The sequence below is a fragment of the Ips typographus genome, linkage group LG2, assembly GCF_016097725.1.
Source record: "Ips typographus isolate SLU linkage group LG2, UJ_Ityp_2.0, whole genome shotgun sequence".
NCBI classification, from domain to species: Eukaryota; Metazoa; Arthropoda; class Insecta; order Coleoptera; family Curculionidae; genus Ips; species Ips typographus.
The window spans coordinates 19,378,211-19,406,119 of record NC_138423.1 but is presented as its reverse complement, the minus strand read 5'-3'; the positions used below and the strand labels follow the sequence as shown (position 1 = coordinate 19,406,119).

General features: G+C 33.7%; 1 protein-coding gene across 1 annotated transcript; it reads right to left on the bottom strand.

Moving 5' to 3' along the window:
* Positions 1–14: 14 nt before the first annotated feature.
* LOC145725240 (cuticlin-5) lies at positions 15–27,780 on the bottom strand. The gene is made up of 12 exons (XM_081973923.1): positions 27,235–27,780; positions 17,869–17,911; positions 17,633–17,812; positions 15,336–15,492; positions 5,454–5,537; positions 2,592–2,725; positions 2,005–2,141; positions 1,703–1,857; positions 1,147–1,225; positions 923–1,085; positions 696–864; positions 15–641 (listed from the first exon to the last, which is right to left on the bottom strand). Exons 1-12 carry the CDS (start codon positions 27,255–27,257, stop codon positions 436–438), a joined length of 1,530 nt encoding a protein of 509 aa, XP_081830049.1. The 5' UTR covers positions 27,258–27,780; the 3' UTR covers positions 15–435.
* Positions 27,781–27,909: the final 129 nt, after the last annotated feature.

The window sequence follows — 27,909 nt, the reverse complement described above, 5'->3', positions numbered from 1 at the left end:
AGTAAAATATCTAATTCTGCAAATATTATTTATTGTATGAGATTCAAGTATTACAGCAGAAAGCATCCTACGAACACCTTACAGTATACAGTACTAGAATAATTCTAAACTTAAATACTAATTGGTGACAAATTATATGTACAAAAAGTTAGTGTATACTTTGATATTTGAACCCAATATCGCTTACGTTTTAAGTCCCTCGCATTATTTTGTTGTTGTGCTATCCCAAACGTCCCTCGCTAGAAGAAAAACGCTCAGATACACAGACGTACAGGAGAAGAAGGAGATATAATAACCGGCGCTCGTAATTCTCCATGTACGTCCAGTCTTGTCCACAAAAAAATGTGGTTACCGCCTAAATTAACTTAAAATTAAGACGATCATCCACTGTTAAACAGTCTTTTGCTTCTGGCGTAAAAACACTACACATTATAATCATTTAAAGTTCCCCCTATGATTCATGTAACCGTTAAACTGCGACGCTGTCAATACTTTTTCGAGGGTGGTTCTGCGCATTTTGGTGCACATAGCCAGTAAAGCGCCACCTAGGAGACACACAGTGCCGCAACCCAACGCTAGAAGTGCGGCAAACCATCCAGTTTTCAAACAAATAGCGCTGGCTTCCAAAGCTTCGTTTTTCTCTAATGGAAAATTTAAAGTTTATTTTGTACTTAAAGAAAAATTAGGTTGATTACCTTTGTAGGTGACGTTGGCGTCTTGGTCGTTTTCGCCTTCTTGTAAAACTCTGAGCGCCTGGAATAGGTTGACGTTTTCAGATAAGGCGGGGGCGGCCGTGCTACTGTTGCTGCCCTCCACTGAACGTTTTCTGACGTTTTTGACGTTGCGCCAGTGACACGGTTGGCTCTGCAAAAAATGTAGATTTAATTATTACAGAAACGCATTCAATTTGCAAGACTCTTACAGGACATCGACCATGACACATGCGCACGTCACATTCGATATACAAGGCGGGAGAACCAGTGAACCTGAAGGTTTTCATGTAGGCAAATACTTGGGTCTCAAACACCCCCGCTTCGGACCAAGAGCCCCGAAATCTGGAGATCAATTTATCATCGACAGGACACCTAGAAAAATCAGTTTACAGTGGTTTTCAATGCAATACAAGAAAAACGCAGGAAAAATTACCCGTATTCGTCTATCAGTTGAATTTTTTTGGGGGTGCCGTTATGGGCGTAGCAGTCGTTTACTACTATGTCAAATCCATCTGAAAAATTATGTTCTATGTAATATGTGGGAGAATAGAAGTTTGGTAATATTGTAACTTTTGCTAAGATAAATCAAAATAACAACTCTAATTACGGACAAACTTTAATTATATGTATATCTACGTATAAATGATGAATTAATTGGGAAGTCCGTTATTTGTTTTGCTACTATTTATCATAAATTATCTGATAACCGCAAACTATGTAAAGCCATCTATAGAAAAAGCAAATCGGATCGTAAAAAAAACAATGAAATTCCCGTTACAAATTCGCATCCCATAAAAGTTACGTTGTGTAGTAAAGAGAACACGACAGTACCATCTGCACAATCAAATACCAATACAAGTCGATATGATTAGCAAATAATTCCGGATCTAAACGTTACTTAATGATGCCGACCGCAATGATAGATTTAATGTAGACCTACCGACAGCTTAATTATCGATCAAGATTGTTTCTTTTTTTCTTAAACTTACCGTATTTACTTCTCATGTAAATAATCAAAGTAAGAGGATCTCCTACTCGAACTGGTCCGGTTACCCTATTTCCAGTTGTTCCATAACCGTATCGGATTTCCATGTAACATTCAGGGGGTGTTAGTGTGAATACTACAGGATTTCCAGTTGCCACCCTAAAAAATAGTTAATCATTGAAGAAGAGGGAATGAAAAAGTGTAGTCTTTCAACCTGTGGTACGTACCTACAAGGTTTTACATGTTACAAATTATTTGTTTTAAGAGTTGGAATGTTTTTTCAACATTTTTGTATGAAATACTCACTCAACGTCTATAATCGGAAATGTCACCGTTTTCCAGAAGTCGTACCCGTACTCACAAGTTACTTTGAAATGTTCGTCGTACTCTTCTTCGATTAGGGGATTGTATTGAACGGTAACGGTGTTCCACATGAAGTTTTTCTGTAAATTAATGTTGAATATGATGTTGGCAAGTTTTTCTTTTTATTTTGTATACTACTGAGTTTTATGGTTACGGTAATATTGAGTGTGGAAATTTGTGTATTTTCCCATTACTGTACTCAGATAAATTCACCTTTAAGTCAATAGTAAGATAAGAGGCAAGTTTTTAGGTTTGTTCTGTTGAGATGACTGGGTTGTTGCAACAACAAATGTCACTTTCCACCTAAATACTATATAAGCGCTATTCTCAGAATGATAATTAATAGAGCAAATTTGCTTTCTAGTATGATGATAGCGCTTTCCCTCATTGTAACTGAGTTTATTATGATAAACACCAGCTATTAGGCAAGCAAATACCAAATAAGTCATAACTGAAACTGATTTTATTTATCAGCTTTCAACTGCTGTATTTTACAATAAATTGACGGTATCAATTTAACGTGTACTTACGGTTGGCGACTTCCTATTATCCTCGTTATGCGTATTTTTGCCAAGAGTTCCGCATCTGTTTAGCTGGATATAGAATTCGTAATAATCGCGGCCGCTTCCGTTGATGTACATGCAGTCCGGATCGTATGCGTAACCTGAAATCCAGAAGTGCGTATTATTACTGCAGAATGTTAACTGTAACATTAGTTTTTGTTTTATTTTTTAATGAAATTTGTTCGGTATTCCAGTAAGTGTGTAAAGGAAACGGTTAATCAAATGGTCGGCGAAAGAAATGAATTCACATCAAATAATTAACATTAAATAGTGGTCTCCAATATCTGTAATAGTGTATTAACGGAAGTAATTAGATAATTCCAGTACAAAAGTTAATACAAGCTGACAATACAAAATATGTAGGTACTAATATTACTTTGTATGAAGCTAGATATAACAAGGTGTTATAGTTATAGTAATGTAATGGGCTATACTGGTGGATGATCTGCAAAGGAACCTATCGACGAAAGATTTGTATTGTCTAAGAAACGCGCAGAGAATCTACGGATAGTAGTTCAGAGAGAATCTTTCAGAAATTAATTGTCCTAAAAGTAGTGGAAACCTGGTAAAAAGATGAAGTTTTTAGTTAACCTAAGGACTCCCATAATCCATAAGAAATCCAGTTCCTAAAAGAAAAACGGTTAACCCAGGTCTAAAACCACTACTTTGAAACGGAAAAAGTAATCCTTTTTTTATAAGAAAGCAAACTGTCTAGGAGTTATTTTTCACCAGAAGAAATTTTGAGGAGAATTCTTTGAAAATTTCATGTTTAAAAGGCCTAAAAAATAAGACAACCTGGTAGTGTATCATTATAATAAAGGCTATCGGATGCTTAAGAACACAACGCCCAGTGTAGCGCCAAAGCTCTTACGAATATCTACATATTGCAAAAACGAAAGTTGCCATGGCCATGGGTAATGTCATACTCAAGTATAAATTTGTCAAACAATACTCCAACCGCGTTTCAACCAAAGAGAACTGAAAGAAAATTGTTATGTAGTAAAGATGTACACTAACGGCTTAAAAACCTAAGAAGCGGTATAAATAATGAAAGTTAGCAACAATGCTCCAAACGGGAATAGCTGCAATACCTACAGCAAAAATCAACAATTATTGGTCTATCTACTGTCACAGTCATCAGTTGTTGTGGAGTTAAAATTTTAGAAATTTAGTAATTTAGGGCTATACTGTCACAAGACATTAAACAAGGTGGGAGACAACGTAAAGTGACTACCCATTATATAACAAAGATAGACCAAAGAATTTCTAATAGTAGGCCTACTGACAGGTCAGTCCACAACTAAATACAATAGGTATCTTAGCCTAATTAATAAGAGTGGAAGGGAATAACCAATGTATAGGTGCTGCCAAGGAAAAGAGAAAACTGCATCATTTATGTGCTACTGCAAGGGCAAACAAGTTTTCGACTGCTTTTGGCTCCAATAACCTCAGAGCAACCACCTACACTAAAACCCACTCATTATAGATTATGGAGCGTAATCAAAGATTCAAAACAACTTACCGTTTTAACCTGGATGCGTATTCTTGAAACGAGGTAAGAGAGTTATCAAGAGAAAGACCTGTAGAATGTGACAGAAACCAGTTATTGTCAGCTTCTTCTGCCACATTCTACGACTATCAACACTTCTCCTGTGATTTCCGTTCCCTGCTTTCAAGAATTAGGCCTCTGGGTGCGTATTCTTGAAACGAGGGAAGAGAGTTATCAAGAGAAAGACCTGTAGAATGTGACAGGAATTCTTCATTGTCAGCTTCTTCTGTCACATTCTGTCAACACTTCTCTTGTGATATTTGTTCCCTGCTTTCAAGAATAGGCCCCCTGGAGAGAGTCGCATAATGGTCGTAGAGACAGGCAAGGCAAGAGAAAAATTCTCCCACACTTAAAAATTGAAACATATAGGAAATAGCACTTCCCATTTTATGACTCTGCTATTGGATAATAAAAATCATGCTGTCACTAATAAAAATTATTATTATTTGACAACATTTGCATGGAATAATGCTATAGCATCAGAAAACGATCACCACGATATCAAGACATAACAATACCCAGTTGGTGTTGCTGTGGTTGAATTCTCATTTACAAGACTCGTAAATCGTATTTTAACTTAGCATCGTGGTGCAAACAAACGTTCGGTATTTTAAATGTAAGTAGGAACATCATCATCTCCCGAGATACCAAAGACAATGCGAGGAAATTCCTTCGAGTACCGTATTCCGAGCTTCTGAATAATCCGAATTCTCATGAATGGTTTGTGTTATCGCAGAAAAACAACTGTGTCACTTTTGAACCGACATTGTTACCAGATCTTCCCACAATTAAACTACATACCGCGATGCGCCCTTTAAACGAGCTTTTTCAGGACGCTATATTGTTGTTACATAGCAGAGATGGTTTCTATTGATATTTGTATAATCTCAGAGCAGCCTGGTTTCGAGGCCACTTTTTGCGGCCCCTAAACAAATGCACTTAAGTTAATTACACCCCGCGCTGTTTGATCTTGACGGATTAAGGCCGAAAAGTCTCCATACCGCACTTTATAACGGCATCACGTAAACAGGAAAGCGTAAATCGTTTTTCGTATCGAAAACTTCCGTAAAACCTACGAATTTGCTACGTTGATACGTTAAATAGACTGCCGTGACCTGGCAACTGTTTTGCTCTCTGTACGTGTGATTGAACGATCGAGGTGATGCAAGGATAATTATGGTTAACGTTTCTTCGGGGCACGGTATCAAGATTGATGCTTTAATTGAGTTATCACCATTCTAGATGAGTGGTTTCTGGGAAAATGCCGGAAAAAGGCTTACCTGCTGAGTAGACTAGTCCCTTAAAAGTTCCGTTGAAGCCCACTGTAATTTTCATGTAGTCGTCCTGGCATTCGGCTTCGATATCTGCAAGAAAATAATAAATGTCGATTTTACCAGTAAATATCTCTTCAGTTCATATTTCAAGAAGTGTTTAAGTTTAAACCAGATAGTGAGTTTCTTATTTACCAAATTTCTTATTAAAAAGTTATAGGTACAAAAACTGACAGAGCAATTGCCTGACACAAATTAAAGCCATTATCAAAATGCCTTTATTCATTTATTAATAAATTTAGTATCAGAATGCCTTCAAATGTTTACCTACACATTTGTGGCATTCTTAAATTTAGTTATAAGGCCTCTGGTATTGGGACAATGATAAAACTTCATTTTTTTTTTGGTCACTTGACAGTTTTTAGGTCAGATTAATTAAGTAGCATGCCTGCATTTACAATTTGCCCAGGGTCTTTCACTGGGGACTGACCAACCCCCCTTTTTGGGCTTCCCTGTATGTAGGTTACCTGATTCTTCCAAATTTTCAAGACCTTAAAGCTTAATTTAATTTTTTTTTAAAGTCACGTGACAGTTTTTAGGTTAGGTTAGGTGACAACGTATAGGTTTTTCCAAATGTTTGATACTTGATTTGTGCCGAAAGCTTAAAATTGATTTTCTAAGGTCAGGTGACTGTTTCTTCAAATTCTAACAAACAAAAATATTTTTTGAACGGTTGCCTGAAATTACCGGTTATATTTTGACGTTTGCACGAATCTTCTAACTGTCATAGTAACCAAGTTAGCACGTGTCAAATAAAAACACCTATCGTTTAAAAGAAACAGTTGAAAAATTAAATATATAGTATTTTAAATTTAGACAGTGGTAAAATTGTAACAACTACGTCACGTGACTTTGATAATTTAATTTGTGAGCTTGCAACACTGTAAAGACTAGTTGAAATTGTCAAAAACAGTGATGTGACCTTCAAAACGCAGTTTAAACTTTGGAAAATTGATAAATAAAATTTGGACAGTTGTAAAAAACTTAAATCGCAAAGTACACGTCACTTGACGTTGATAATGCAATTCTGAGCTTGCACCACTATAAAGGCCAGTTGATATCTGTCAAAATTAATCACGTGACCGATAAAATGTGGTTTTGAACTTTAAAAACTTGGTAAATTAAATTTAGACTATTTTAGACAGTTGTAAAAGCTGAAATTGTGTGACACATCACGTGACTTTGATTATGCAATTTTAGAGCAACACTGTAAAGTCCAGTTGACATCTGTCAAAAACAGTCACGTGGCCTTAAAAATGTTGTTTAAATGTTGAAAAATTGGTAAATTATTATAATAATTTGTGATGAATATTGTATCATGTAATAAAGATTTTACCATTATAATTACATGTGCTGTCAATTTTGTTATATTGATACACTAAAATGTCTACTGCTTGATCTACTACAATGTATTCCTTAAAATATCTCAAAACTTCCTTTATTTAGGCTTTATTTCACTCAAAATATCGCAAAACATTTTGAAATACTCAATCAATACCTCAAAATGCCTCGTAATACCTTGTAATCCTTGTAATACATGAAAATGCTGGTAATACTAGCAAAGTGCCTCAAAATACCTTGAACTACCTCGACTGTGTACAGGGTGTCCCATTTTCGACACTTTTGTAGGGTAGGTATCTCACTTATTTTTAAAGATACAGGGTTGCGGTTTTGTGAAAGTTAACATGGCGTCAGCAGAATCGTCATAATCCATTTCGTTGTTAAGATACAGGGGAAAATTTAAAAAAATCAGTTTTGAGGTACCCCCCGTATCTCAGATATCTTTAAACTCCAGTGACGTAATTTGTTTTTTTTTAATGGAACACTCTGTATATTACTTTTTATTTTTATAAGGCTTATTGTGGGCTTTTCAAAAATATATAATTGTATATCTTTAACTATTTTTACAACAAGGTTTAACTTCAGAAAGAAAGATTTTAGCAAAAAAACCAACTACGTCACTGGATTCTACGGAAAAATATCTATAAGAATCCGTTTTCACCTCTTCAAAAAGTTTAAAGATATCGGAGACACCTCAAAGGGGGTACCTCAAAAGTGATATTCTTCAATTTCCCCCTGTACCAACGAAATGGATTATGACAATTCTGCTAATGTCATGCTTAATTTCACAAAAAAGTAACACACAAAAACCGCAACCTCGTTAGTTTAAAAATAAATGAGATATCCTACAAAAGTGTCAAAAATGAAACACCCTGTACACCAAAATACTTCTGCGATCTACCCCTCAGTTTTACTATTACTTTGAGTGTCATTATGGAAGCGTTCTGCTATATTATTTGTCCGAACTCTTACTTTTTTCTGTTTCGTTAAAGACGAAAGGTATTCTTATTTGACTTGTGCTAACTTGGTAATTATGACAGCTTGAAGAAGCCTCTGGCATTTCAAAATAATGACTGTAAACTTCTTCTAGGACTATTCAAGCTAAATGGAATGTTAAAGATAAGTCTGGAGTCTTTGGAGATTAGAAGATATCACGATAACAACTTTATAAACAGTGATAAGCAGTTTGATTTAAAATGGTGCGGCTGCTGCTGGTAACCAAACTGACGCGGAACAAACATAACAGTAAATTTGCAACCAGATTTTAACTTTCATAATCGTTCCAATTGTAAAGAATAATAAAGCAATTGAACAAAAGAGGAGTGCATATTTAATCAAGCGATTAATCAAATGTTAGTGGTTCTAGTTTTTAAGAAGGCGGTTTTAATTAAAACGGACTACTTTTTTGCTACCATCACATATTTTTAACTAGCAATCGTAACACACTTTTCATAACCGATTGATTAATCAATGATATTTGTATTTCCCAATATGTGAAAACTTTGCGCCTTATTGATTTACATCGGAAATGATGTTCCAGTTTTTTGTTCGTGTCACGTGACGTAATCTTCGTTTCCACCCGATTAGAAACCGCACAAAACGAAAATCGTCTCAATCAGTTTTAAAAACCGGTCCGTGAATCCCAACCAAAGGAAAACAACATGTTTGGCTAATGTGTGGAAGGCGTAAAAGCGAGTTAACGCCGATTTAATACGACGTAACGAGGCGTTTCCTCTTCGATTGTTTCGTTACGTAAAGGAAGGCGGACAAAGAATGACCGCAGGAAGATAAACTCGTAATATACTGACCCACTTCCTCAGTGTTATTAATTGCAGTTACAGGCCGCAACTTTTTTTCTAGCTTGCTCCTGGTATTTAGGAATCCGCATGTCGTTGTCATGTTTGTGTGGTTGTTGAGCTGTCAGCGCCATCTGCTGGATTTTAAACGGTATTTGTGCATATGTAAAACCCCTACTTTTTACTACGAAAAAATGTTGTATAATTAGACTTGACCTAGTAATGGCAAATTTGTTGAATTAAAAGGAAACTTCAAACACTACAAAGTAGTACCATGATAAATATGTGAGCAATTCTCAAAACATTCGGTTATTCGTCGCTAGACTTAAATTTGACAATTGTCACATGACACTACAATGTGTACGATTAGCGCAGTCACGTGATAACCGTCAGAAAACACAGGTTTTGCTTGCAAATATTTAATGACGACCGAATTACTTATCTCAAGTCTCTTCATAACACTACCAAACGATTTAAAGTGATAAAAACAATGGACTAGGAAGGCCTGCAGATGTTTGAAGATAAGTTGCTTTACTATACAGGGACCACAAAAGAGGGCAAATACTTCCCTCAAAATTGATGCAATTTAGTGACCTATATGACTGCTAGTTTTATTGTATCCTTCTGTTTTGTAGTGGTCAACACATCATAGTGTTTAAGTGGTTTTATATTGTATGATGTTAATAAAAAGGCATTTTTATAACTGATTATCAATGTTTTTTCCCTAGCTCTACAGGGTAAGGTAAGTACTGATATTTAATTAGCTCTATTAGTTAACTTGAACATCATTCACCTACAAGGATACTTGTAAAATGTCTACTAACCAAAAATAGTTTATTTGCAAGTAATGTGTAACTCGAGTTCACATTTGATTAGTAAAAGTATGTCCTGTGAAATGGTGTATTGAATTAGAAGCAAGTTGTTTCTCTTTAGAGACTTTCAATCACTACATTTCACCTACCTTTGCTAATTTGGAACTCCACTATTATCCAAACAAACATTAGGTTAGTAAGACAAAGTTGTCTTTAGCATAGCTTGTATGGTGAAAGGTTCACCCACTCACACTCAATCTGTGGAACAATCACTGTTTATGTGGTAAGACCAGTTTTCTTTGCCACCTATTGTACCTAAGCTTTCCACTTGAAGAAAATGTATACTGTACCTTGAACTGTGAATAAATAATTACTACAAATGTTCAGTGTGCAAAGTTTTATTTGGAACAATTGAGTGTGTGGAAAAAAGAACACAATTATAATGTTAATACCTAAACCTAGAATAGAACAGCTCATGTAGATAGCTCAATTGAACAGTTGGTTTTTTGACAATACCTACCCATATACAAAAACTTTTGTCACCTGACTGATAATTTGACTCTGTAAGTCCATATTCTGTTCCTAGAAGGGGTTTCTCAGAGGTTTTATAGCCAGTTTAAGATTATTCACAGTCACATCAAATTTTGAGATTTAAGTCAGATATCAACACTGAATCATTTTAAGTTTTAGTTGCAACACTGGTGAAGACCCTCACTAATGATAGTCCATGAAGTTAAGCACATTGAAGCTAAATTACACCACTTTTGAAGGAAGTATTTGGCCCCTTTGTTGTTGTCCCTGTACAGTAGGGAACTTATCTTCAAAGATTTGGCTTCACTGTTTTCATCACTTTAAATCCTTTGGTAGTGTTATGAAGAAGCTTAAGATAGGTGATTCGATCATCCTCATTAAATGTTTGCAAGCAAAACCAGTGTTTTCTTAAAGAATTTTGCTACAAAGTAAATAAGTTGAGTAGAGGCATTGAATGAGGTTATAAACGCAACTTACCAGATGCCCATGGTGAATGGGTTCAATAAAACAACCCCTTTTACAACACACTCGTTTACTTTAAATAAGAAAGATGTATTTAAATATTAATTCGCCCTTTTCGACATTATTATAAAGCTAAATTTTCATTACTCTATGTGAAAGTTTATCGTGATCCACCTTGTAGAATCCAGTAATGTTGCACGGAAACCTCATTAATTAAATACAGTTACTGAATCGATTTGGTTTTTTTCATTTTTTTTTTAATCAAACCGTAAAAGGGACACAAAACTGTTACAATTTCTGAACCAAATCCGTAAATATGCAAAACTATGCAGGACAATGTTTTACCGCAATAATATGCCCGTGACAATGGCGGCATTGTCGTCCGATCAATTCATCTGATGACCGCATAGTTTTTGTTACCACATCAAAACCCATTTAGATCCCAAAAAAAAAACAGAATCAGAAAATTCCTTTAAAGAACCGAAATCCACAAGTTTTTATTTCTTGACCGTGTTTGGTGAATAGGTCAGAATCGAAACGGGGTGTGTCCAAAAAATAACGTTATATTTGGAATCCACTGCAATTTTAAATTTAAAAATGATCATCTAATATTGTGTTATCAGGTTACTGGCGTAACGCATCATTGAACTCTCTAAGACTTCAACGAGGCTAATCTTTGATTTTGATGGCACCGCCTACGTAATTTCAATGTTAATTACTATTTTCTTGATTTATTGAACATTTAACTATGTGCAGGTTTATGTGGGTGATTAAGTATAACAAGGATCGCCACATTGGCGGCAGATTAGAAGGGAAACGGAGCAAAGCCACTTATTATAGTTCGTAAAAGTTTTTTGGGAATGTCTGACAAAAGGGGTGAAATTAAATTTTAACTTGGTAAGAAAATAGTTTTGGTGATTTTCACATGAAAAACGAAAAAATTTACTCAAATTGCAATTCGAGCCTTACTCAACATTTGGATATTTTTGATGTGTGAAAAGTAACTTTATAAGTGTGTCAGTTTGCCACAACAAATACTACGTCATTTTACAGTTTGTTGGCCAGGTGACTAATTTATCAGAAAGTCTCACTGGTGCGTTATTGTGACTGTCAACTGTCAAAATCAGTATGTGTATGTATCTTGTAGTTTATCGGTTTCTTGTAAATTTCTACTGGAATTGTGGGTGATTTATATCTGATTTGTATTGAGGACAGTGCAGTGAAAATTAAGCCTATACGAAACCTATATCAATCCATCAAGGTATTAAATGATCGCGATTAAATTACTAGGTTGAGACGATCGGAAATCGTCAGCCGCGTTAAAGACAGAAAAAAATACGAACGGAGAAAAAATCAAGCGCAACGTAAACAAATTACTTTCCCGCTAACTACAGCTAACTGAATCCGCGAAACAAAACCAAAAAATCGGAATTTTGCCACGCTCACTATCTGGAAGCGAGAACTGACCCACAAACCCAATTCGCTCGTTCATTTCGCCGCCAGTTTATAAAACAGCGCCTTCGTCTCTATAGTTATTACGTTCGCATAGTCAAATAGCAAAATTTCAGTTATCCGGCCGTAATGGCGAACACGAATGCAGTTTCGGCATGGTTTACTGAACCGAGAGGCGTCATTTTTCGAAAAAGACCTTGTATGCAACGGACGGTTGGCGAATTCCCGGGTGTGTCCAGGCTTCATTAACATTATTGCTTCTACTTATCGGTTGATCTATCAACCGACAACAGAACGGAATCTGTCAGATGAATAATAAGACAATGAAAACTTATTTCATTAGAGTTAAACGTCAGAAAATATGATATATATGTATTTCTTTTAATATAAGAAAATCTGCATTCACATACTCTGTTGTTTACTAACAAACGATTTATTTATTAAATCTAATAATGCTAGATCTGGACATCTTGGGGCTCGTTCATTAAAGTTACATTTGAATATTGCCAACCTAATGCTAGGTATAGATGATATAGACGTGAATATTTTAGTGTCCACACTTGCTTTAGAGAACGAATAATTATAATAATTAGAGTCCAGATTTGTAGGAATTTTGCTTCTTGTAAATAATAAAAGCAACCAACCTTTGACATTAATGTGACCGATTTAGGCAAAAACACGTCATTTGACAGATTTTTTTTAATGCTTTTTTTGCTTCTTTTTGTGCTTAATTTAGTTTTCTATGCTTATTTGCTGCTATTTTTTGTATGGTTTTAAGTTGAACACACATACAATTACAATAGCTATATTGAGATATTGAAGGCTTCTGAGAGACAAAAACATACTAATTATCTGTTTCAAAAGTGTCAATTTACAAATTTAAACTGACCAAATAATTTCCAAATGCTCCGAAGTAGTCTAAAAATTGTAAAAACATTCCAAAACACTATAGAAGCTTCAAAATGCGTTGCAAAAGCTTACAAAATAGTCTAGAAGCTTCCAAAAGCTTTTAGAACAGTCGAAAAGCTTCCAAATCTTATCTAGAGAAGCTCTCAAAAGATTTTTAATACAGTCTAAAAGCTTTCGTATGCTTCTAGAGCAGTTTAACAGCTTCCTAAAGTTTCTAGACTGGTCTACAAGGTTTTAAATGCCTTAAGAACAGTCTCGAACTTTCTGTTATCTTAAAGTACTCTAAAAAGGCAATTTTAACTAATTCTGACATGGAGAACACGAATCTGGTGCCCGTTTTGCTGTAACTGCCGCCATTTAGTCACTGACTTTGAAATTAGGACATTTTTAACAGTTTTCAACACATGGCAACCTTAAAAATTATATTTTGACAAATGACACTTTACGTCACATTTCTTCCATTAACCTAAACTAACTAAGGCAGTCAAAGAACATTTTCAAAATGCAAAAATTTTCCAAAAAATTTATAGGGTAACCCCCTTTAAAAATGTCAAAAATCTAGTTAAATATCGACCAGTGCGTTGTATGGTAAAATGTTATATTTAATGAAAGATAATTTTATATAAGGGGCTTTGAGGAACATACGTGGTAAAAATTTGACACTGCTAACTCAAACCGTTTTCGAGATATTTAGAAAAATGTCCGAAGAAAAGTAATCAAGTCTAACGCCCTCTAGCGGCCAAACGGGGCAAGTTAGCGGTGCCCGCTCAACGTCACGTGATAGCTCTAATCATTAACCACTTACGATCATTTAATGTGTCGTTTCAAACAATCAAGTTATTCGCGATTTTTTGGAAAAATGCACCAAAATTTTGTCAAAATGAAGGTTTTTCCTGGCCTACTATACTGACCTCCGCCTGAAAAAGTGGTTTTTAGTAAATATTTCGAAAACGGTTAGATTTACATAAAAACTACAAGAGTGCAAAATTGTTCCTAACGGACCACTAAACCAAACTATGTAACGTTTGAACTTCATTACAGTTGCCTGTATACAGGGTGTGCACAAAATTGTTAGTGGATCATTATTTTTGCTCACCCTGTACACAATTTTTTAGATACAATTTTTTGCTCTATACCACTGAAAATAGCAGTTCAAAACGATTTGTTTGAGTGGTTGAACCACCCTGAACTCTCAAAAATAACCAAGCTACAGGGTGTTAAAGTATTGAACTGAACTGAATTTTCGGTAAAAAGTGCATCAAAGTAGTTTTTGGAAAATATCTCGAAAACGGTTAGAATTACAAAAAAACACTACAGAAACTCCAAAATGCTTCTCAAGCAGGCGAAAGTCTTCCAAAACAGTCTAGAAGATCTAAAAGCTTTTAGAACGCTTTAAAGGCTTCCAAATGATCTTCAACTAGTCTAGAAGCTTTTAAAAAAATTCAAGGCAGACTAAAGGCTTTTAAAAGCTTCTAAAAGTTTCTAGAACCGTCTACAAGATATCAAATGCTTTAAAAGCAGTCCAGAACCTTCAATGCTCCTAAAGTAGTCTAAAAAGATTTCAAAACACTGCAGAAACAACAAAATGCTTCGAAAACAGTCGGAACCTTTCAAAACAATCTAGAAGCTTCCAAAAGCTTTTAGAACAGTCTAAAAGATTCCAAATGCTCTTCAACTAGTCCGGATGCTCCCAAAAAATATCAAAACAGTCTAAGGGCTTCAAAAAGTTCTAGAACCGTCTAAGAACTTCCAAATGCCTCTAAAGCATTCCAGAACCTTCAATATGCTCTTTAAACTGTCCAAAAACCTTCCAAATGACTCTATGTCCAAAATCTTTCGTATGCTTTTAAAGCAGTTTAAAAGCTTTACAAAATTTCTCTCTGAAAGAGTTTTGTGCTTCTTTAAAGCTTTTTTACCGATTTTTATGCTTTTTTGAGGAAAATAATTTTACTTATTAAGCGCTTTTTTCACGATTTTAGTGCTTTTTAATCCGAACTCTAATAATAACTAAAAATCCGACTAAATACTGAATAACTGAAAGAAGAAGTTGTGTTAATCCAAGATGCTTTACACTTCTTTATACTGTTAGAACAAAAAATACCTGTATTTTACACTTAACCATAAAAAACCATAATACCATATTAAAAAAAGCAATGGACCATAAACTTCCACTGATCGTAAAGGGTTTGCGAAACCTTTTGAAACAAATCAATTTAAGCCTTTTTGCTAATTAATATTTTTCAACTTAAATCCCTTCGCTTATATCACCCAAGGGCTGTACAATTTTACTACTGTCGGAATTACTAAAGATGATTTTGTACCAAGTTAATTATTGTCTCCAGTAAAGACAAAGCTGTTAAGTTTGTTACATTAGAGAGACGAAAAATAAAAGAAAAGGTCTAGAAATGACGTCCGTTCCTGCAGATTGAACCGTAAATTGATGTTAACTTTCCAATGTTGTCAAAGACATGATTTGTATGATTAATTGGATACCAACTTATCCAACATAGTAAAAATCTAATACTCACGTTGCACTCTCGTATTATTAAACCGCACCCTTCGATATTCTCTGTCCCACGTGTCCAACGGATTCTGCCAATCAGAATCGTCCTCAACAGGTGGCAAGGTCCTGGTTCGAAGTGAGGGCAATGGTAGGTAGTTGGGATTCTCACCAATAAAAACTACCTAAAACCATTAAAACCTTATCATTTGCCTTGTTAAACAACAACAAAGCCGAGACAACCAATAACATCAATTTTCAAGAATTTTATTGAACCTGTCCTAGACTTCTTAACGCAAAGGTCGTCAGTTATTGGTTGATTGGAAGGTTTGCGATTGGTGGTAAAGATAATATGTTAATTTATTCTGGGGTGCACCTTGCGACATTTCCTGTTAGGTAAAAGAGTGAGATCGCCCATCTATATGGTATCTTATGGGGTCAAGGTCATCAATGTTGGTACGTTTAAATTATTCGTGTTTTGTTTTCTTGCTTGTTGCATATACAAATATAGAAAGCGAAAACCATAGAGCCATGGAAAGTGGAAGAAATATTTCTGCACTGAATCTGCTTGACCTTCAAAAAATCTTATTGTCTTTTAGCTCTATTGTTATTGACAATTATTTATTATTAAACGTTTATGTAAATTGGGTTTCCGTGTCTGAAATCACCAAGCTTGAACCAAGTTTGCTTTTCCATGACATCTTTAAATCATCAATGATGAAATGCAAAAAGTTTCTGCTTTTATATTTGGCTAAGGTAAGATGAAAATGTTTAAAAGTGCCTTTATTTAGATTATGGGTTTTAGTAAAGGTTTTGCATTGTTAGAATAATTTAAAGAAAAAATCAAATCTATGTGTCAAAATAGAAACTCAAACTATTGACGTTAAAACCAAAATTTCAATAAAATCTCCGGAAGAGCTATATTAGAACAGATCAAACACCAGTTTGATAGAAAAGTGTTTTTTTTTAAGTCAGAACAGTACAAAAAATACTAAAACCAAATACGTTTTGCTCTAACTTTTATGCAAATAAAGACTATCAGTAGTAATTTCACTAATATTACCAGTGAAGCATATTTAAAGAGATCACTTGACATTTAGACTTTCTTCATTTGACTGTACTAATCAGAAATCGAAGAAAAAAAAAACACAAAATTAATGTTAATTAAGTGCGTGAAATCGTAATATATGCCAATTTGCTTTATTAAATAACAAGGTCGATTTGAACCGTGAAGGACCACCAGACACTCTTCGTGAAGATGTACCATAATTACATCCGGCTCTTCTGCTATTACATGAATTATCAAAAAAGGAAATAAATTAAAAATTCTACACGAGAATGTTGTTTGGTGATGTTGCCGGTAGATTTGCATGCATCTAAGTCGATTCGGTTAAGGTCGTACGGATCTCTTTGTAGCCAGTACCATAACGATTAGGAGAGTAAACACGACACAATAAAGTACTGTTCGGTAATTTCACTTGATGAAACGAGCTAATCTAAAGTTAACAACCATGTTCTGGGAATAATTGTAACAATCCGTCGAAGGCAACAACTGTAAAACCCGAACGGTTTACCATTAAGGTGCCCAAAGTTTATACTAGGCAAACCTAACCAAGAAATGCAGGACATGCTTCTCGGATAATGGTTATTTTCTTTAATGGTTACGATGAGATTTTTCCTGACCGAGACGATTAAGCTGCACACCACCTTTGGGTTATGTTAAATTGATTTGAATTTAGGTCAGGTTCACTTGAGAAAATGTAACCATTGTTATTATTACCGCTATATCTGTTAATTATCATTAAAGGGATGACCAAAAATTCAGTGTTTTAAAGAGAAAGATTTTACTGAAATTGTGCATACTAGAAAGAAGGCTCCAAACAGAGCAATTTTAATTTTTTTCTACTTTCTTACCGTTTTCAAAATAGCGATCAATGGTATTTAGCATGTTAGACACTCTGCATGTTTCCTAAAGATTAAGAAGAAAAATTCTTGACACGAAAACGGATTAGTCAAATGTGCCAAATTTGAAAGTAGTAAAGTTTAAACTAGAATTTTAGAAAAAACTGTACAAACTCTATTTTGTAATACTGGTTTCATATCTCGCATAAGTTTAGGAATATTTTGAAAAATATGACCCTAAAACAAGACATTAGTCAACTGTGCCCAATTTAGAAGTGTTTGAAACTGCATTCTGGAAAATGTGTTAAATTTACATATTTTTCTGACATAAAATTAATAATAACTTTCAAAGGACAACTGTGCCAAAAATTGGTCTTCGACATCTAGGAAATGCTGTATATCTTAAAATAGGTCTAAACTTACTGAATCTGGTTCACTCGCATCCTGAGCTAGTGCTTCTCTTGAATGATTATTATCAGCAATTCCAACGTCATCCAAAATCTGTATTCGTTCTGTAGCATTTTGATGGGCTGCCACACTGGTACTGCTACTAACGCTGTACTCTACCAACGTTTTTTGTGAGGTGTTTTCGCAATTCATTGCCTGTAATACAATACAAAAAAAAATGCACACTACACTCACATAATGAAAGTACTTACGTTAATCAACTGGAATACTATCAGCATAAATAAGTTTCGCCTCCTGTAACAGAAAAAAAAACAAAATCAACAAATATGGTAAAGGTCAGCGACTACTCAAAATTCTACGGTTGATTTGCTAGCAAACCGCGACCGTGAGTAATTATTACCCATAGAGGCCGGAAGGTTTGTTTGTAAAATATTGAATATGCATGCAGTATGCGATAATCATGACTGAAGATTATGAGATAGATAATACACAATTTGACTAATTTAAAAAATGAGAGTGAATGACTTGTAACGGAATCTAAAGGTAAAAAAGACATTTTTCACTAACATTACAACTTGTGCCATCGAGCAAAACCCTCGTTAAGACTAATTGCGTTTCACACACAAGACAATCCTTCCCAAAAAAACGAATTTTTTTGACTCAAACAGTTATTTTTGTAATTGAGTTGCTTGGATAAGTTGGTGGGCGGAGACTTAAAAAGTGACATCAGAAACTCAGAACTGATACTTTCATCTCCAGATAAATTTATTCTTAGGATAATTTTTTGTTGTAGTATCGAATAATTTGTAATTCCAATATTATTCAATACGTCACACAATTCATCAAGTTCTTGAAATCGATTTGATTGTTCTTTGAAGGACAGGACACTTGCGCCCCAAAGGCATAGAATTCATAGCCTGTACTAGCTACATCTTTTATGATTGTCTTAATATGTCAATGGTCATAACCGGTTATCGACAGTTAAATTTAGTATATCTGCATTTGTTTGATACATAAGAATTTCAACTTTTCATCATTCAAAATCCTGAGAATATTTGTTCATCTTTTTGAAAACGGCTTATAAGAAGAGATAATATTTAGATTTAAAACGATCAACTTTTTCTAGTTTGGTCGTTTGGCTGCTCAAATGTTCCTTATGAAACTTCAGGACTGTGTACTAGGCAAAAGATGATCTCCCAACGTTTTTTTTTCTCTATAAACTGATTGACTTCAAAAATGGTGCCATTAATAGAAACAATACAAATGTGTTATTTTTTGCGATGTTTTGACTGCTCCTTAATAACCAAATGGACCATCCACTTTCTCCAAAATCACTCCGAGTAACATGATCTGAGCCAGACCAGAAGTTAAACATTTTTTATTATTTCTGACAAAAGAAGAACGATCCTTAAAGACACTTCAGGAAATCGATCAATATTTGCTCAAACGATATATTCGTTTTGAGTGCCGTTCTACCATTCTTCTGCCGGTTCGATCTTCGCAGACCACTTCTCGGCCCGATTTGCATAGGTGGTAGGCCACGTGAAACTCAAGCTTAATTACTGCATTTACACTCGACAATTTTGCTGGAAAACATTGCAAAACTACACATCACTTGTACGAAGGCCAAACAAAAATCAGAAGGATTACTAAGCGTTAAGATGTTGACAAATGGTAGTTTTGTTCTTGTGAGGGTTTTGGGGTAAACGAATACGTAATGTGTGAATGCATTTGAAATATACGTACAGTGTGTCTCAAACCCATTTCTTTATTTTTAGTAGAAGATCTGTAATAAAGTTTGCTTTCATAGGAAATATCATACCAAAACATTGAATTTTGTGCTCGCTGGATTTTCGGGTAGACTTCCTTTATGCTAAGTAGGTTTGATGCAGAGAGAATCTCCAACTAGTAGTCTTCAAAAATATGTGCAGTCATTGGCTCAAAGTCAGAAAATGTCATTGTCACGTGACCATTCAACCAACTACAGCCAACATATCATTGACTTTGTATCGGAAAACAGTTACAGATTGCCTATGTGAACAGGCCTATTAAAGCCAATCACAGTAATAACATTTTTACAATCTTTCTAACTAAATTAATGCATCTCTTGACTCTTTCCAATCTGAACTCTTCTGTAACTATTATAATTTTTGAGAGAATTTTTGACAATGTGATTCTTTATTACATGGTTAAGAAGAGTGGTGTACAAAGTAGAAGAAGGGTTACCGGTAGGTTTAAGGTGATGTGGCCAGAGACAAGATATGACAGTGTCAAATAGTGTCAAGTGTTAGTGAGCAAAACTGTCAAATATTTTAGTTTGACAGAAAGGAGTGTGCGAGAATTTTTTTCTCACTGTTTTCATTGTTCAAGGAATAGTAAATGTTAAGTTAATCAAACTCACGAATCTTAAATTTGGTCTATTAATGGTGTTGCTTATAAAGAAATAAGTGATTATTGAAACAATTTTTAAATCAAAATTAGTTGGGTTAAGTTACTTTTATCAGACTATGAATGCTTTCACGAGCGGTCAAAACTGAAATATATAATTTATAATTTCTTTCTAAGGAAGGAATTCAATTAGACCACGGCTTATAAGCCGTATAACTTGTAACTTTCATATTTAGGTTACTTTGCGTTTGTTGAATCAAAATGTTATGTAAGTTGACAGTTTGTCAGCAGATCATAAGTCAATCAGGTGGAGGGCGTTCTTTTTGTTTTACCGACATTTTAATCAAAGAATCTCGTTTTAAAAGAAGGGAAATTACGATGCGTGTACAGGGTGCTGCATTTTCGATGGTTTTACGGGGTACAGAGAAAACGGTAATAGATAGAAAAAAAGTAGCATTCGTGTCCCGATCTCTTTTTCCGAGCTGAGATGACTGGCGAAGAGTGGGCTGCGCAAACTTCTTTTGTTTCAAAGATACGGGGGGCTTTTGAAAATTGGTCATTTTGGAACATCCTCTGTATTTCATTTGCTATTAAAGTTATCAAAAAAGGAAAAACGGTTTCCGGTAGAAGTTTTGACGTAGAATCCAATGGCGTAGTCAGTTTTTTTCTATTACGTTTAGTTTCTGACATATGACACTAAGTTATATTTTTTTAAATGGAACACCCTATATATTTTTAGGTCATTTAATTCTGTTTATTTTTACCTTTTCAACGGTGTATTACAACATATAAGTTTGTAGAGGTTAATCTTGTTATTTTAAAAAAAGGACCTTTGCTAAGCTAAAAAAAGGCCAATATCTAAAATACCAAACAAAATCGGAAATCATATAAGCTAACACATCAGAAAATTAAATATTTTTAATAAATCTTATTAAAAATCTAAGTTACAAACAGTTCTATCGTCACTTTAGTAAGAAAAGTGGCCATTTCTATTTTCTTCTATTTTTAAGGTAGAAGTTAAAAAAACTGTTTATAAACGACATGTAACATGTTAATATGAATATAGCCAAATTTGGTTTCGACTGTGGGTATTTTTATACATATTATTTAGCACTTTTTTATTAAGAAAACGCTTTTTTTCTAATTACGAAGATTAACGTTTACAAACTTATATGTTTTAATACACTGTTGAAATAGTAAAAATCAACAGAATTAAATGACCTAAAAATATATAGGGTGTTCCATTAAAAAAAATATAACTTAGTGTCATATGTCAGAAACTAAACGTAATAGAAAAAAACTGACTACGCCATTGGATTCTACGTCAAAACTTCTACCGGAAACCGTTTTTCCTTTTTTGATAACTTTAATAGCAAATGAAATACAGAGGAGGTTCCAAAATGACCAATTTTCAAAAAACCCCCGTATCTTTGAAACAAAAGAAGTTTGCGCAGCCCACTCTTCGCCAGTCATCTCAGCTCAGAAAATGAGATCGAAACACGTATGCTACTTTTTTTCTATCTATTACCGTTTTCTCTGTACCCCGTAAAACCATCGAAAATGCAGCACCCTGTACAAAGTTCTCGTAATAATTATCGGGCGAAGGTCAGACCAAGGAACTCGGAAATCTTCACTATTGCATTCTTCCTCAATTAGTATAACGGCCTCAAAGTGCATTCGTTTTCCTATAAAGCCATTACGGAATGCACGTTACAATTTAAAATCGAATCTAATTTTTTTTCGTGCTACTATAGTTGTCAGAGTTTTGGGAGAAAGCCGTTTTGACCGTTAAAAACATTATTAGACACAAACTGTTAAACAGACGCAATCAAAATGACATTAATAACGTCGAAAATATGATAGGCTCTAATATAAATTTCTTGTTCGGTCGCATTCTGGTGGTTCTACGATAACTAGAGAACGGGGTTCACCTAGTAAACTACATATTTTAACGCCTCGGCTATTACACAGATTGCTTCTTGTAATTGCGGATTATTACTGAAAAAGGACGATGAACAGTTTATTGATACAAGGTTGTTAAACATTTCTTTTTGTAATCTCTAATCTATGAAGCGGTATTATTGTAACATGTGTATAGCTATCATGGAATGTCAAACGCGTTTCTGCTTTATGACAATCTGGAATTGCTCGACAGTTTTATGGCGTTCATACATTTGCTTTAATTTGACATAACTGTATACATTATCTGAAGGCAATAATGCTGTCAAAACAATGTTTGGCTTTCCTAATGTGTTGGACTTTAAAACAGAAAAACGAAGAAAATTATAGCTTGAATATAGATTTTATATTGATTGACACACTTATTTTTTCCATATATTAGTATTATTATTAGTAACTTTGTTTTAGTGCTTCTAGCAAAATTGTATACGAGTTTTGCTTTCAAATACGTCACTTATTTGAAAAATCTAGTAGGTTTAGTTTGAAAACTACTTGATCACGTTATTTTTTCTAGTTAATAAAAAACATAATATAGAATATGGAGAGAGTAGAAATTATGAACTGGTTTGTCCAATTGTCAGGAGACTTTAGGAGATCAAGTAGCTGTAATTGGTTCATTTCATATTTCACAGCGGTGATTAGTTTGTGATTTCATATTTCTTCAGGCAGCTGCAATTAGTGCAATTTTGGGAATACAAAAACTGACAGTAAACTGTTGACAACAAAGATAATGACGTATTGTTCAGTTGACTTGAACTGCACTTTATCATGTTCCCAAAATAGTTACTCAATACCATAAATGTTAAGTGCACTAAGCTAAGAGTATCATTTTATACACGTGCGGAAAAACACTTTTACCCTCTTTATATTTCCGTACTATTATCTGATTTCTTGGTCTACGTGGATGTAAAGATTACCACTTGTGGGACTCTAGATTATTACATTTTACACAGGGAACTAGGTTAATTTGTTGCATACTTCCTTTTTACTTCACACTAGGTAATACAAACTGATTTGAATATATAACAATGTAATGATCTTATTTTGTTTTATAAACTCCTTTCTTCGCCTCAAGGTGGTGAGTTTAACTTAGCCGTTCACTTACAAAAAGGACCTGGCGGCACTAAAACAAAATTGAGACGAGAACAGGAAACCTAAGACGCACAGAAGAAAGCCATCTAGTTAAACATTCCCGTTATTGGAGCAATAAAATACGCATAAATGTAAGGATATAAATAAACCAATTTTCTTTTTTTTTTTTGTGTTGTCCGGAAACCAGAGTGTCGGCCTCGACCAGGAGCACACATGTAAACCGCGTTCGCGTGCCGCAAATACGTCCTTTTGCCCACCTTCGTTGTGAAAAACGCCTCTCCGCACTTGATTTATTACCCAATTTAAATCACTCACAGTTTTCTTCTTTATTAACGAAGCTGCACAGTTACTTATCGGCCATCTCGTTTCGTTGCATTAAGCCACCGCATGTTTGTGTCGAAAACGGATGCTGTGAGTTTTATGCAAGTTTTCAGACTGCTTTCTGGTAGATCTAAAACCAGGTAATTATTTTATACTAAAAGTACCTAATTTAGAATTTTTTCTAAACATTTTACCAGGTGTGTTCATTAAGAACTAGTATTTTACACATTTGAATGTATGTAATTACAGATGAGAAGAGTCTCCTTCAAAATCATCATCATTTTGTACTAAAATATTATTTACTTCTTAATTATTAATAATTAATGAGAATTTTTGTTGATAACATAAATTTGTCATATTAGACAAATAGACTGTAAAACTGATAAATTGTTCATACAGTCTAATTTCAAAACATACTACAACATATACAGGGTGGTCCAGTTTTAAATGTCAATAATTCACCAATCGATAGCCCATCAAAAAAATAAGTTGACATGCATTATGTTATTTTCCTGAAGAACGCTTCCTAAGGAAGACACAGACCACCAAAGTTCAGTTTAAAAAAATCGTGTTCAAGACTAATATTTGTATGCCAAAATAGTGTAATTTTATCAATAAAGAGTCTGAAACTTAACTTTTACTATAAAAAATAGTTTAAAATTCGATTTTTCAGTCTTAAAGCACAGTGAAGCGTCTAGAAGTCAATTTGATACTGACAAAGGGTGAAATAGCATGTTTAAGCCTATGAAAAATGTAAAAATAGTTTTTTAAGTCTGCTATATCAAAAACTTGGTGAAGATAACCCTAAAACTCGATTTTCCAAGTTGAAAGCAGTTTTAAAGCCCTAAAAATAGTCCAGAGTACTAAGAAAATGGAAAACAAAGTAAAAAAACTTGAAAAGTTAATCTTCAATTCAATTTTCATGAATCTAATGTCAATATCCTGTATTTAAGACTATTTTCAAGACTAAAATGTTGAAATGTATTTTCAAATTATGAAAACTTACTTCAAATGCAAATTTTAAGCTTTTGATGTCACTTTTTGGAGTCCAAGTCAATTTTCAATGTTGAAATGGGTGAATTTGTAGTCAAAAATTCTAGATAAAGTAGTTTTTCATGACTACAATTCAATTATCAGTACTAAAGTTTTTCAATTTATCTGAAAACTATAACGACTGACTACAAAGACAGTTTTTAAGCCTCTCAAGTCAATTTTCACAGTTTCCAAGTCAATTGTCAAGGCTGGAGTCTTTCAATTTGTCTGAAAACTGTGAAAACTGGTTACAAAGACAATTTTTAAGCCTCTCAAGTCAATTTTCACCGTTTCAAAGTAAATTTACTCGTTAATAAGTCAATTTTCAAAACTAAAGTTTTTATAAGAGATACTTATTTTGTCAAATTGAACAAGAAAAGTAAAAAAAAATGAAATTTTTGAAAAAATCCAGTGATGTGAGAAAAAAAAATTAAAACCATCTTTCTGTATTTACACCACTGGACAGTTTCGACAAACGTCATTAACATCACATAATGAGTATTAATTTCATATGTATTTATTCTAAATTTGATTAAAATTGCTCCAGCGGTCTGACAGTTATGACAAGAAACCGATTTTTTTAAACTGAACTTTTATAGACTGTATTTTCCTTGAGAAGCATTTTTCAGGAAAATGATATATATTAACTTATTTTTTGATGGGCTATCGAATGGTGAATTATTGACATTTAAAACTGGACCACCCTGTAGATAAATTGTGTTTGGAACAATAATTAACTGGAAGTTTAAAGTTTTCAGGGTTGTTAACAGAGTCACGTGACCAAATCAATTTCAAATTGGCAAAATAAGTCAAAATGTTTGGTCATGTGACCTTTGTTAAAATGTAAAAATGTAATAATCATAGAGCTCACTTTTTCAACCTTTAATAGTATATTACGTAACTAGTGGGGTAAGAAGCATTTTACGCACGTCATGAGTGCATCATGTATTATACTTTACCTACGACCAAGTGTAAAGTTCGTATAGTTTAGAATAATTTAAAAATAAAATGTATTTTCAACATATTAACATCAGATTTGTACTAATCATAGGAATTGTACTACTAAACAAAAAATAATAATGTAATAAAAAAAATTAATAAAAACATGTTACTTAATTGTTAGTGTTGTACTTAAAATAATGATTTATGGTAATATTACAGTTATTAAGAACAAATGGCGTATATGTTTTATTGCTTGTTGAGACTTAGGCAAGTATTACATTATTGCTATTATACACCTCAGTTATTATTAGTATTAGAAGTAATACTTTCAGTAGCATTACTTGATGTGTTTTGCTATTGCAGATGATATTCTAGACAAACCGGAATTTATACTTAAAACTTTAAAAACAATGCACTACGCGATGATCTCCATCTAATAATATACTTTGATAAAGCAAGAAATGGAAATGAAATCAATTTCCTCCAGCATTAGAACCAGTTAGTTTTTGGCCGATCTTAAAACTGTGCGCTTGTTTTACAGCTTTATAATATACCAAATATGGTATATCTAATAGCTAACAACAACTGTGCGTAAAGAAGGTCATTACGTAACGGAACACTATGCGTAATTAGCTATTTACACTGAGGTCGTAGCTAAACCTCAGTAACGTTGTCATATACAGGGTGGTTTTGACTCTTGAAACAATTGAATAAATCAAGAAATCGAAAAGCTTGGAATTTGATTCCAAAAGATACCTGTAGAATTGTCTAGAAATGTGTGACATCATAATGTAGTATTAATACCATATTAATACACCCTGTATTTTTCACTAGTTTGTTTTAATAAGTCTGGTATTGTTCAGTGTTCACCCAAAACATCAAAAAATATAAAAAATTTAATTTGTAGAAAGTGCGAGTACTGAATTTGACATTCGTTATTCATTCAACTAAATATTTATTTTAATAATTTTTCGGTACTAATCAATATGTTGAAAAATATTTAGCCAGTACAAGTTGTTTTTATTTTTTTCTTTATTTTTACGAACGTTGAAACTGTTTGGAGTATTTAGAAATAAATAAAAAGTTGTCAAAAAGAACGACGCGCAATATCCAAATTTTAGGAATTTTAGAGAGGTTTTGCGTCCAAACAATCCAAGCTACAATTGAATAAAATTTAGATTAATAACCGAAAATGTGCTCTACAATTTTCATTTAAAATGTTTCAAACGATTATGTGACATTTCCAAAGTGTGGAAAGTCTACAGATTTTACTGTAGAAAATTCTATTATCTACAAAAAGCAATTTTGCATTAAATTATCGTCTAGCCACTAGTCAATTTGAAAGTTTACGCCTAATTTCAGTTGAGATTGTGAATATTTTAAACAGCATGACAGTACAAACCAAATCACAGTCTGAACTTAAACCTTTCAAATATGATGATGATATATGAAAAATGATTTTTTCATTTTAACATTGTGAAAAAAACTTAAAATTAATTAAAAAAATGTTTGGTATTAATTAATAATTAAATTAAAATAGAATTTTTTTTTATTAATTATTGAGATGAACAAAATTATATTTTATTTTTATCATTTAATGGATTATGGGCTAGTAAGTTAAAGTTTACCCTTTAAAATGTTTGTAAAATATACAATTTTCTGCGTAATATAATATAAAAAATAACCCATGTTATGAAGTATAAACATTATCGTGGTCAATGATAACACACTGCAAAAAACAATCAATTTTAAATAAGATGATAAGTAAAACTACAAATTACAGTAATAATAGCAATAAAAATACTTGTGCAGCAATGTCATTTTTAAATATCTGATTAATAAAAATCAAGTAATAGAGCATAATAACATAAAATAGAAATTACCTTAAAACAAGAACGAGATCCATATTTAAAAGAAACCGGCCACTAAAAAAACAAAGTTACAAAATCGGTTCATTCACGGCACACTACACCCCGGGCGCGCAACATCAATATCTCGAAAACATACCTTTTTTCGAAAGCTAAAAATTACCAATTTTTAATAGGAAACGTCATCAAAGCCACTTGACAAAAATATGAAAAAACGTCCCGACGTTTACAGTTTATCCGCGAAAGTAATAATAATGGAAGAAACGGTTTTCTGTCGTCTTCGAATTAAACGAAGCAAGGAGCGCGAAGAGCGTCAAGAGCCGCGCTTCTTCTGCTTCTTCCCACTTGGTCGCGGCTAGTAATAGTGCACTTCAAATTGTGATACCGATTGATATTGACTCCCCACTTCTAGTTCTTCGTTCATTTTTCTGTTATCTTCGAGGATGGGCAGGGGTGTGACGTAATTTCTGATCGAAGGACGTGCCTTGTGCTTACGTGTGTGTGTGAAACTTTGTTGAAGGCCGCGTCCTTCCTTTTGATTGATCTTGCTTCAAATGTGACTTAAGTGCATTAAAATAGCGGCCATTGTATTTGTCACGGAATTCGGTTATGAAATTATTACAATTTTTTATATTCAAGTAATAGATTAAGGTCATCCAACATAAAGCATTTCACATAAAAAAAAATGAG